Raw genomic sequence first — 11,735 nt, forward strand, 5'->3', positions numbered from 1 at the left:
TTATAAAGAAGTCTGCAGTGCGTAGCACACACACGCACCACCACACACACTCACACACACCCTACATACCAATACACACACACACAGACACACCAACACACACACACACACGCACACACATAGATTCACACTCTTCCAAGAATATCCTCAGAATCCACACAGAGACTCGCAACATCTGGACTTAAACCCACTCCCACAGACCCCATACTTACTTACACACACACACACACACACACACACACACACACACACACAAGAGGGGCTGTTCCTGACCAAATGTTTTTGTGCTGGGCAACAGACACACACACACACACGCACACACACACACACACACACACACACACACACAAACACAAAGACTGCAGAGCACACGTGAGTACTTGGCAGTCACCCAAATACCCCCTACTCACATAGTATACTCAATCACTCATATGTAACACACACAGACTCTCTCTCACACACACACACACACACACACATACACGCATACACACACACACACACACACACACAGAATGGTGTGTGTATTCTTTATCTCTGCTTTGCAACTCGCAATGGATTAATGAGCGTGCAGTTTTACAGTTTTGCATTTGCTTGCCTCCAGGTGTGACTGAAACTGTGTGTGTCTGTGTGTGTGTGTGTGTGTGTGTCCTTCTTACCACTTACCAGCAATACACAGCAGACTCAGATATGCCCTCATGCATGATTAAGCTCATACTACATAGACAAGCAGAATGAATGAGTGAATAAATGAAGGAATACAGACAGATGCAAGACTTTAACAATCTGAAAGTGTTGACCAGCAACAGACTTTGAATGCATGGGACACAGACATGTCTACAGAAGATACACACACACACACACACACACACACACACACACACACACACACATACACGCACACACGCACGCACTCACACACACACACACACACACACACACACACACACACACACATAGGGGCCTTGTTGGAGTGTATTTTGCTGGTGGGTCTAAGAAATGGGTTAGTCATGCATTATAGATACAACATGACTTCTCTCTCTCTCTCTTTGTCTCTCTCGCTTTCTCTCTCTCCCTCTCTCTCTCTCTCTCTCTCTCTCTCTCTCTCTCTCTCTCTCTCTCTCTCTCTCTCTCTCTCTCTATCTCCTGTTCTGTTTTTTTTTCTCATGTCTATCTCTGTCTAGCTGCTCTTTTCTCATTTTCTCACTCTTGTTTCTCTCTCTTTTCTTCCTCAATCTCACCCCCCTCCCCTCTTTCTCCCTCTCTCCCGTGGTGTAGTAAAATGAACAGAAGGCACATCTTTTCTAATCACTTCCTCACAGCAGAACATGACCTGTGTGTGTGTGTGTGTGTGTGTGTGTGTGTGTGTGTTTGTGAGAGAGAGACAGATACACTATATGTGCAGAGATTGTGTGTGTACTGTATGTGTTATAGTTATTAGTTCAAGCTCTGTGCCATAGAAGGTACCAGCAAGAAAAAAAACCCACTTCAGTTAGGCTATCCCTTTGTTATTTTGTGTGTGTGTGTGTGTGTGTGTGAATGCGTTTGTCTTCACATTTTTATGCACGTGTGGCCCTAAGCATCATCAATTTTGTACACACGAATCCACACACAAGATCACTGTTTAGTGTCAGTTTGTGCTTGAGTGTGTGTGTGTATGCATTTATCTGAGAGGCTGTGTGTGTGTGTGTGTGTGTGTGTGTGTGAGAGAGAGAGAGATGAGAGAGAGAGAGAGTAATGATGAATGACTGTGTATTTACCGCTAAGTGGTAGCCATATTAATTCTGTCCCCCATTCCCCAGCTGTGACAGCTATTGTGGTAGATTGAACACACACACACACACACACACACAGATGTATACATCTATACATCTATACATCTGTTTATTCATTAATTAACTATTTTCTTAAAATATCATGCATATGTATGAATCTGCTTGCTAGTTATGCTGCTAACCTGACTAGAGTCCTCCCAATCAATATTATATTAATTACCTCCCTGTCTGTGTGCGTGTGTGTGCGTGTGTGTGTGTCTGTGTGTGTGTGTGTGTGACCCTATGCTGACCATTGGCTTTTTTCCTACTAACCGTGTGTTCCAATTTTAAGTTTCTCACTTGGTTAACATTTATAAGTTAAATTAACACTCTTTAAGACATTCTAAGGCATCTTAGCAGTATTAGTATACCCTCTACTCTCTAGTATTTGTATACTCTATTATTTTTAAACTCTCTAGTATTTGTATACTCTTTTATTTTTAAACTCTCTAGTATTTGTATACTCTATTATTTTTAAACTCTCTAGTATTTGTATACTCTATTAGTATATTCTGGAGAGTGACAGGAAAGATGGGAGAGAGAGGGGCTGACATGTGACAAAGGTCATAATGAAAATTCAAACCCACGATATAGTACCTGGTGCTGTATGAGCCTCAGTCGCCTGATCCATCACCAGGCACCAGGCACCAGGCACCAGGATACAGTTACTGAGGATACTTGCTGTCACGGGGTTTTGAACCCGAGTCCTCCGGCTGAAACACTCTACCTTGCCCCGCTGTTTAAATATGCTTAGTGCATCAGACAGACATCCAAAGGCCATTCCTCCCTGTTGACTGTACTGTAGTTCAGAATCCTGTGGAAAAAACAGCTGCCTTCAGCATTTCTATGGAGAAGACAGTAATGTCAGGATACTACTAGTTAATGTTAGCAACTGAACTGCTAGCAAACAAAGCTTCTATCATATTACATACATGCATAAATCACTATACAGCATTTTGATTTATGATGATAATTCCAGAGTATGTTTTCTTACAGTTATAAAAAGGTTCAGGTTTGTATGTCGTCAATCATTACTGTATGGCAGATCATGCAATCGAATCAGTGACGAACCTAGAAGAATCTCATTTGCATACGAGAAGAGGATTATGGGAGTTGAAGGGGGGGAAGAGAAACGAGAATTTCTTATTTGGGATCAATTAAGTATCACACACTTCTGAGGCACATACCTTGTACTCACAGCAGGTTCAAATCAAATGTCATCCCCTCTGTCTTTCCACTCCATGCTATCTAATAAAGCAGAAATGCCAAAAAAAAAATGAACCCTGAAAGTTTGCCTGTCAGAGAATCAGAGTTTTATGTTATTGGATTTTTATTTTTTTCAGAAGAGAAAACATCCTGGATGTCAAAAGACAACCGGTCCTCTCAACTCCCTGTTTCCTAACTGTGCGGGCATTTTTTTTTTTTTCTTTTCAGAACGTCCCAGAGTGCGATGAGACGAGGAGAAGAAAAAATGAAAAGGACGGAGGAGGGAGAGAAGGAGGAGAGCAGGATGAGAAGGAGGAGGAGGAAGAGGAGGAGGAGAGGAGCAGCGACGAAGGTTTCATGGGAATGACTCCGCTGCTGCAGGCTCACCATGCCATGGAGAGGATGGAAGAGTTCGTACACAAGGTGGAGAACACACACACACACACACACACACACACAAACAACACACACAAACAACACACACACAGGTGCATGTACAGATATGTTGTTATGTTCTAATGGTAAAATGGATATCCCCTTAAATAACATATTTTAGACAAAAGCTGAAGTGAGAGTCTTGTTCCCCGTCTCTCCGACTTCCCCTCACTGTATCAGATTTTTACCAAATACTTCCTCTTAACTTATCTGTGTACACTTATTGGTTCACCTTTAATTCAACCGTCCATTCAATTCATTTGAAAAATGTATTGCCCCAAGAGGGAAGTTTAGATTACAGAGACGATTTACAACAACAACACTCAATAAAACACATAAAAGAAGACACTAAAAACAATAAAAAGACACAATAAAAATGGAATATTGTAAGCACCCTGTTACTGTACAAACCTCATATTCTCAGGTTTTTCATTTTCATCTTTTCTTGTTGTATTTGGTATCTAACACCGTGGCCCTTATGCAGAACATGTTTCATGACTGTGGGCACAAGCCAAACTGTTGATACTCCGTTGTGAAATGTCCTAAATACATGGGGAAAAATCAGCTCAGCGTGAATCAGCACAAAGTTTATAAAGCCATAACAGTAATGGCTTCCTTTTCATCATTTATATTGCCAGAAACTCCCAGATGTTTAGATCCAAAATGGGCCTCAGTCAGGTCTTTGTTTTTGTTTTGTTTTTTCGCAACAAATGGTGAAAAGGCAGCTTGTGTTGTGCAGGTTTGATCAACTTTGTGCAGATGTTTTGAAATGAAAATGAACAAGTGAGCAGAAGTGAAGAGGTAGAACGACTGCTTGTAAGGTGACACCATTGGAATTTGGACTGATATGAAGTCAGAGTACGCCAACTTGAAATAATGTTCACACACACACACACACACACACACACACACACACACACTCAGTCTGCTGAGATTGCAGCCAGCAGGTTGCAAATTAGGGAAATTAATCACTGGAGAGACACTGTCAACAGATTCTCTCTCTCTCTCTCTCTCTCTCTCTCTCTCTCTCTCTCTGTCTCCACTCTATCCATCTCACACTTCTCTCTTTCTGCATATCTCCCCCCCCTTTCTTCACCCCCTGTCTCTCTCTCTCTCCATCAAGGGTATGAGTCGTATCGGACTTCGCTTTATTTATTTACACCACTTGACCCCAATAGCGTCAATTTGACACCTACAATACATACACACACACATGCACACATGGACACATACTGTACTGCTCTCTCACGCTCTCTCGCTCTCTCTCTCTCTCTCTCTCTCTCTCTCACTCACTCACTCACTCACTCACTCACTCACTCACTCACACACACACACACACACACACACACACACACACAGGGCTCCTGTTCCCGGGACACTGGGTCAGTAGGATACACAACCTGCTGTATCTTCTCCTGTCTCGTTTTTATAAATACCCTTGACCTGCTGCTTCTCACATAAACAATTTGTTGATGATGTTGACCTAGTTTACAGATTTAAGTTGTTTTCTTCACTGTGAAACTATTTAGTGGGAAGAGTTAAGGGAAATTAATGCTGAAATTTAGAAAGTTGGAGCTGGACTTAACAAATTCAAAAGAGTAACAATATTCCAACATAGGCTCATTAAAGAGAAATTAGCTTTATAATTCTTCTCATGGATTGAATGGATTCATTTTATGTTCACACTAACATTCAGATTATTACTGACTATCCTCTAGTATTCATGCAAACACCACATCCTGTTTACAACAACCGGGAAAAGCTCTTAGTCAGATGACGAGAGACTAGAATGTGATGTTGCTCTAACACCTCGCCCTCTTCCCGTGTGCCTTCGTCAACCAATCAGGTGTGGGAGGGCCGGTGGCGCGTCATCCCCCACGACGTGCTCCCTGATTGGCTGAAGGACAACGACTTCCTGCTTCACGGCCACAGGCCACCGATGCCGTCGTTCCGCGCCTGCTTCAAGAGCATCTTCAGAATCCACACAGAGACGGGAAACATCTGGACACACCTGCTAGGTATGACACACACACACACACACAAGTGAAACAAGTTACAGCTAGGACTGGGATGAGTGTTGGATATTTGAATGAGGTGATAAAGTGACTAGCGTGATTTTTGCTTCTCTATTTAAGTCTATCTGTGTGTCTGTTTCTCTAATGTATTTATCTATCCGTTCTTGTTTTTCGTATTTAACCAGGCGGGGTCGGATAACAAATTCTTATGCAAAATGTCAGACTGGCAGACGGCAAAATCAGGCCGATTAGCTTTTATAAGCATTGCTGTGTCAACAGCTGAGCCGGAGGGTTGTGCAAGGAGACAAAGAGCTCCTTCAAACGTAATCCAACAAATTCCAGGGCGTTATTTTTGAGTTTGGGTGAGCGCCTTGGAATTTGTTGGGTTTACTTTTTTGCCAATTTTGGTCTCCATCCCGTTTGAAATAGAAGCTCTCACCTCTCGACACTTAGTTCAAGCCAAAGCAGCATTTCTCTTCTATCACTGATCAAGAGTCAGTTTAGTTTCAGATGGTTTGGGAAGCAGTTTCTGATTGGTTTACTCTGCTCTGCTCCCACCTAGTGGTTTAAGAGGGACACTGCACCAAAGTGTGTGTGTGTGTGAGTTCAGTGGAGGTTAATACTGTTGAGGCTATTTGTCTATTTGGGACTATTGGTCTCCTATTTGTTTGTTTGTTCGTCGCACAAACTATCTCAGATGCCACTGATTGGATTTTGATGGAACTTGGAGAAATGATGCATCTCATTACTGCACTCCAGCATTTTAGAAATTACACTGATTGGTCCAAAGGGGCTACAATTAAATTAAGGTGATGTATTTGTTACTGACTGCATTTACTGTTGCCTTGTTTTTCTTTATTAATGTCAATTTCATTCTCCCTCTGTCCTCTCTCTCTCTCTCTCTCTCTCTCTCTCTCTCTCTCTCTCTCTCTCTCTCTCTCTCTCTCTCTCTCTCTCTCTCTCTCTCTCTCTCTCCTCTCTCCCCCTCCCTCTCTCCCCCAGGCTGTCTGTTCTTCCTCTGTCTGGGTCTGATGTACATGTTCAGGCCCAACATGTCGTTCGTGGCTCCGGTTCAGGAGAAAGTGGTGATCGGGATGTTTTTCCTGGGAGCCATTCTCTGCCTCTCCTTCTCCTGGCTCTTCCACACAGTCTACTGCCACTCTGAGGGCGTGTCCAGAGTCTTTTCCAAGTAAGATGACATGGATGGACATATGCATGCATGCACACACACACACACACACACACACACACACACAGTCAGGTACTCTGTGTATTTATACGTAGATAAACTGACACACTCTGCCCCTTTTGAAAGGATGTCTTGGGTCATTTGTAAGTAAGTTTTAAAGTCATATAAACTTTAGACCCATCGCTAAAAATATGTAAAGACAATGGAGATTAAGTGTTATCTTTTAAATCACTCTTAACAAAATACTTTTATAAACTTGCTTTCACTCAGTTTTTGTGTCTAGATCGATCACTATCGTCTTCTCTTTTATTGTTATTTATTTCTGCTCATTTTTTGCTTGTTTTTATTGTTAACTGGTGTTCTGTGTTCTTTTGTTATATTATTATTACTATACTTAGATTTGAAGTGCTCCATCAAGCTTATATATACAGTTATTAGTCTGGCATGGTTCATTTGTTTCAGTACAATGTGCTTTATTGCTTAACATGCTTCTTTGGCATGGAAGTAGAGGACAATATTGCCCAAGCTCCACGATAATTGAGTTTCTCACATATTTACATTTATATTTTTACATAATAGGTACATTTTTATTGTTGTGATATTGACTCCCAAGGTATGAGTTAGTCTTTTCACTGCACCTCTCAACAATGTGTCCTGTCCTCCTGTGACTATAATCCTCTAACCCGTCTCTGTGTGTCTGTGGACAGGCTGGACTACAGCGGGATAGCCTTCCTGATCATGGGCTCGTTCGTCCCCTGGCTCTACTACTCCTTCTACTGCTCCCCTCAGCCCTGCTTCATCTACCTGATAGTGGTGTGCATACTGGGACTGGCGGCCATCTTCGTCTCCCAGTGCGACTTCTTCGCCACGCCGCAGTACAGAGGAGTCAGAGCAGGTACAGGGACGCACTGCAGGAGTGTGTGTGTGTGTGTGTGTGTGTGTGTGTAACAGAGAGAGAGTGTCACAAATAGGCTTTTTCAGTTGTTATTCAATTCAATTCCATGTAGTATTAAAAAGTTTTAAATTTGACTTTCTGAAACCTGCAGATATCTTGTTACTGTTGCCTTGTTTCACTTAAAGTATTCACTCTCTCTCTCTCTCTCTCTCTCTCTCTCTCTCTCTCTCTCTCTCTCTCTCTCTCTCTCTCTCTCTCTCTCTCTCTCTCTCTCTCTCTCTCTCTCTCTCTCTCTCTCTCTCTCTCTCTCTCTCTCCCTCCCTCTCTCTCTCCAGGTGTGTTTGTGGGTCTGGGTCTGAGCGGTGTGGTTCCCACGCTGCACTTCGTCATCAGCGAGGGTCTGATCAGAGCGACCACCATCGGTCAGATGGGCTGGCTGCTGCTCATGGCGACGCTCTACATCACCGGAGCCTGTCTGTACGCCGCCCGCATCCCCGAGAGGTTCTTCCCCGGCAAGTGTGACATCTGGGTAGGTGTCCAACACACACACACACACACACACACACACACACACACACACACACACACACACATCTACCTACACATATACACACACAGACACATGCACACATACAAATGCATGAGAAGAAAGACAGACAGACACACACAAACATAGATTAATAGATAGAAAGAAAGACAGACCAACAGACAAATTAATTCTTGTGAAGGAAGAAAAAAGGAAGACAAAGACAGTCACACAAACAAATAAATTGATAGGAAGAAAGAAAAAAGGAAGACAGACAGACATACACATACAAATAAACTGATAGGAAGGAAGAAATACACATCTTACTATTTCTCTCCACCATACTTTCCTCAGTGCAGCTATTTTCTTACTTTATCTCTCTCTCTCTCTTACACACACAAACACACTTATTTACTAACTCTCTCTCTCTCTCTCTCTCTCTCTCTCTCTCTCCTCAGTTCCATTCCCACCAGTTGTTCCACATCTTGGTTGTGGCCGGGGCTTTCGTTCATTTCCACGGCGTCTCCAACCTGCAGGAGTTCCGCTACACGGCCGGAGCGGGCTGCGCCGAGGAGGGCGCACTCTAACACACACACTCATACACACACGCTCCCACACACACACACTAGGGGGAGGCGCTGATTCAAATATGCACAGAATTACACACATAACACACAAACAACCCCACACACAAACTAAGACACGGAAGAACACACGCTCTCCCCCAAGCGAAGACCGAAGTGGCTTGTCCAGTGTGTGTCTGTGTGCGTAAAACCCAGGACGACCTCCTAGGGGGCGCCATTAAAAACGACCGACGAGGGTTTTTTGTTCTCTTTCTTTCCCTCCGTCTGTCTGGCTGTCCATCCCCCCTTCCTCTGGCTCTGTCGCTTCGATTATAAAACCACTTCCAAGACGGCGTGTTTTGAAATCGTTTTTTGAGACTTCTCTTTCCTGAAGTATCTCTAATTATGATTTTTTTCTTCTTCTTCTTCTTCTTCTTTTTTGAGTTCAAAAATGAAGAGTTTTCATGGTTTGATTTTAAGAGGCGGCATAATTGTGGCATAAAAAAAAAAGACAGACAGGCAATTTGGGGTGTTTTTTTTTTTTGCTGAATGCTGTTTTCCAAGTAACATTTTAGAGCATTCAAAAAGAAAAAAAAAAAAAAGAAAAAACAGTGTCATGAGTGGAAAATGTTTTTGTTTTTCTTCCATGATGATGAGGGTTGTAGGGGGGGACATGGGACTGGGGGAGGGAGGGGGGTATAAAGCCGCTTTTAAAAGTTAAAAAGAACACTTTTTCCATGTAAATAAGATTTCTAAATTTTGGGTTATATAGATTTGTATGAAATATCTATGAAAAAAAGAACAAAAAAAAAAGTAATGTTACAAGATGATGGTGAGATACTGAATAAGTAAATAAATAAATAAATAAGATAGATGGATAAGTCCATTTACAGATGAGGAGGAGATGTGAGAGGAGAAAGCAGAGATGAAACAAACATTTTGCCCAAACTAGTTGTTCTAGCTGTGAGGTGCAGTGGAGAGAAAGAGAGAAAGAGAGAGAGAGAGAGAGAGAATAACAGCCTGCTATTGGAGAGAAACGCTCCAAATAGCTTCATCTAGTCGATACAGATGAGAGAGAGAAGAGGAGAGAACGAGAAAAGAGGAAAATACAAGGCACAACACTTTAAATCTCAACAGACTCTCTGATGTTTATGTCTCTGGTGATGGTGCGTTCAAGACAACACAGAGTTCGGCAACTTTCGCACCTCCAACCCAGACGACGGTGTTGTTGTCATGACAACGCCTTCTCACTTTAGTCTCGAACCCGGCCTCGTGTTTGTCAAGCATCACAGAGTCTGATCTCACATCAGACACCCGGGGCCTCGTGTATAAAACCGAAAAAAAAAATGTGCTGGCGACCAAATCGAAGCCAAAGTTATGATGAATTAAAAAAAATAAAAAGTTATCTAGCGGTTTCTGTTTATCTTCTGTATGTATGTATCTAAAGATCTGTCACTAACCTTCAATATATATAATTTTATTCTTTTTTTTATTATCACATACTTTCATATGATTTGTGCAATAACGTCTAGGATAACTGGAGAATCTTTTTTATAAATGAGGCCCCGGAGTCGTTTCTCGGTCCACAGATTTTGAGTATTTGCAGTATTAACACAGGATCGCTCCTCCTCCTCCTCCTCCTCCTCCTCTGTGACTCCTGATAGAAGATAATAATAAAACTCACCTCCACACAGAACAACAGTATGTCTCAAAACTTTTCTTTCGGATTGGTATGTGGATTGTATTTTATTTTATCCAGTGCTATATTTTGGTATCATTATCATTGCGAGCTTTAATTTCCACTTCTTCCCTTTTTTTATTCTTTTCTTTTTGCTGCTTCTTTGCTTTTATTTTTTTTGTGGGGGCTGTTCAGCCGGAGATGATGATGATGATGATGATGATGTGAGGTGAGGGCAGAGAGGCACGGAGCAGCACCTCTCTCTCTCTCTCTCAGGCACAAAACCAACAGAAAGCCTCTTCAAAATGGTTTCACTAAGTTAACGACTTGAAGGGCGATTGTCGTAAAGACGCACGAACGGCCTCGAAGGTGCAGACAAGTTTTTCCAAATATGTTAAAGTTTTCTGGCAATAACAAACGTGTATCCTGCACCTGCACAGAGGAATCGCCTAGTTGATGAGGGTTTTATATATTTCTGTGATTGTTTGAATTCAGGATTTGGGGTTCCCGTTTGATCAGAGCATTTTGTGAACGGCAGTTTGAATTTGTATTTGAGTGATCGGTCTCAAAGACAAGTCACTCTCCTCCTTTGAAGAAACCTCAAAAGGAAAGCGCCGTTACTTGTTCTCACCTTACTTCAGCTTTGTTTTTCTTTTCTTTTCTTTTCATCGTTTCCCGTTTTCTTTTCATTTTTTTTCCCCCTTTAGTTTGTATTAATTTATTTCTCTTGGGGAGTGCATATTGTTGTTGAAGCACACGTACCGTTCTGAGGGGAGTGTTTGATTGCAATAGACCTTTATATCTGCTGTATTGTTCTAATAAAAAGGTTTTTTTGAATCTGTCACTGTGTCTCAGTAGTGGTTAGTGCACACACAACCCCGACAGGAGAGATTACACACACTGAGGAGGGGATAGTGTGCAGGCAGCCGGCTTAATACTCAGCTGCTTACCAGAGATATTCATCATTTCACATGAAATATTTGGGTTTGGGCAGTTTTGGCTGTTTTTTTACACCTATAAGTAAAAGGCAGTAATTAAAGGGGAACACAGGCCATTTAAAAATGTCAACATTTTTCAGAAGGTAATGGAACATAATAGAAGAGACACTGCTGTCTGCTCAGTGCAACAAAACCACTAGGCGGCAGCAGCATCACGGCATAAAGCCACTGCCTCTCTGGAGACTGAATAGAGTGCAGAAATGGAACAAAATTTGTGATCTAAATAAACGTTCTGTCATACATTTCTGTTTTATTAGATATTCAACAGTGTAGAAGTCCCAAGGCATCAAGGATGCCCCGTGATCTGAACCTCTTTTATGCAAACAAACACTAATAACACAGGAAAACAATTCTGAGTTATTTCATTTTCAAGTATTCATAGTTTCTATGAGTGGTGAAAGGAAGCGGATCCATGG

The 11,735-nt window shown here is 42.0% G+C and overlaps 1 protein-coding gene across 2 annotated transcripts in view; it reads left to right on the forward strand.

Moving 5' to 3' along the window:
• adipor2 (adiponectin receptor 2) overlaps positions 1-9,299 on the forward strand; it is a 37,350-nt gene extending 28,051 nt beyond the window's left edge. For both annotated transcript variants that reach the window (XM_071909653.2, XM_078281869.1), the window contains exons 3-8: positions 3,249-3,443; positions 5,302-5,473; positions 6,473-6,659; positions 7,367-7,554; positions 7,890-8,083; positions 8,539-9,299. In XM_071909653.2, coding sequence (XP_071765754.1) covers positions 3,249-3,443; positions 5,302-5,473; positions 6,473-6,659; positions 7,367-7,554; positions 7,890-8,083; positions 8,539-8,667 — 1,065 coding nt within the window. In that variant the 3' untranslated portion in view covers positions 8,668-9,299. The remainder of the gene's footprint in view (positions 1-3,248; positions 3,444-5,301; positions 5,474-6,472; positions 6,660-7,366; positions 7,555-7,889; positions 8,084-8,538) is intronic.
• Positions 9,300-11,735: the final 2,436 nt, after the last annotated feature.

Source organism: Centroberyx gerrardi, chromosome 24, assembly GCF_048128805.1.
Source record: "Centroberyx gerrardi isolate f3 chromosome 24, fCenGer3.hap1.cur.20231027, whole genome shotgun sequence".
Taxonomy (NCBI): domain Eukaryota; kingdom Metazoa; phylum Chordata; class Actinopteri; order Beryciformes; family Berycidae; genus Centroberyx; species Centroberyx gerrardi.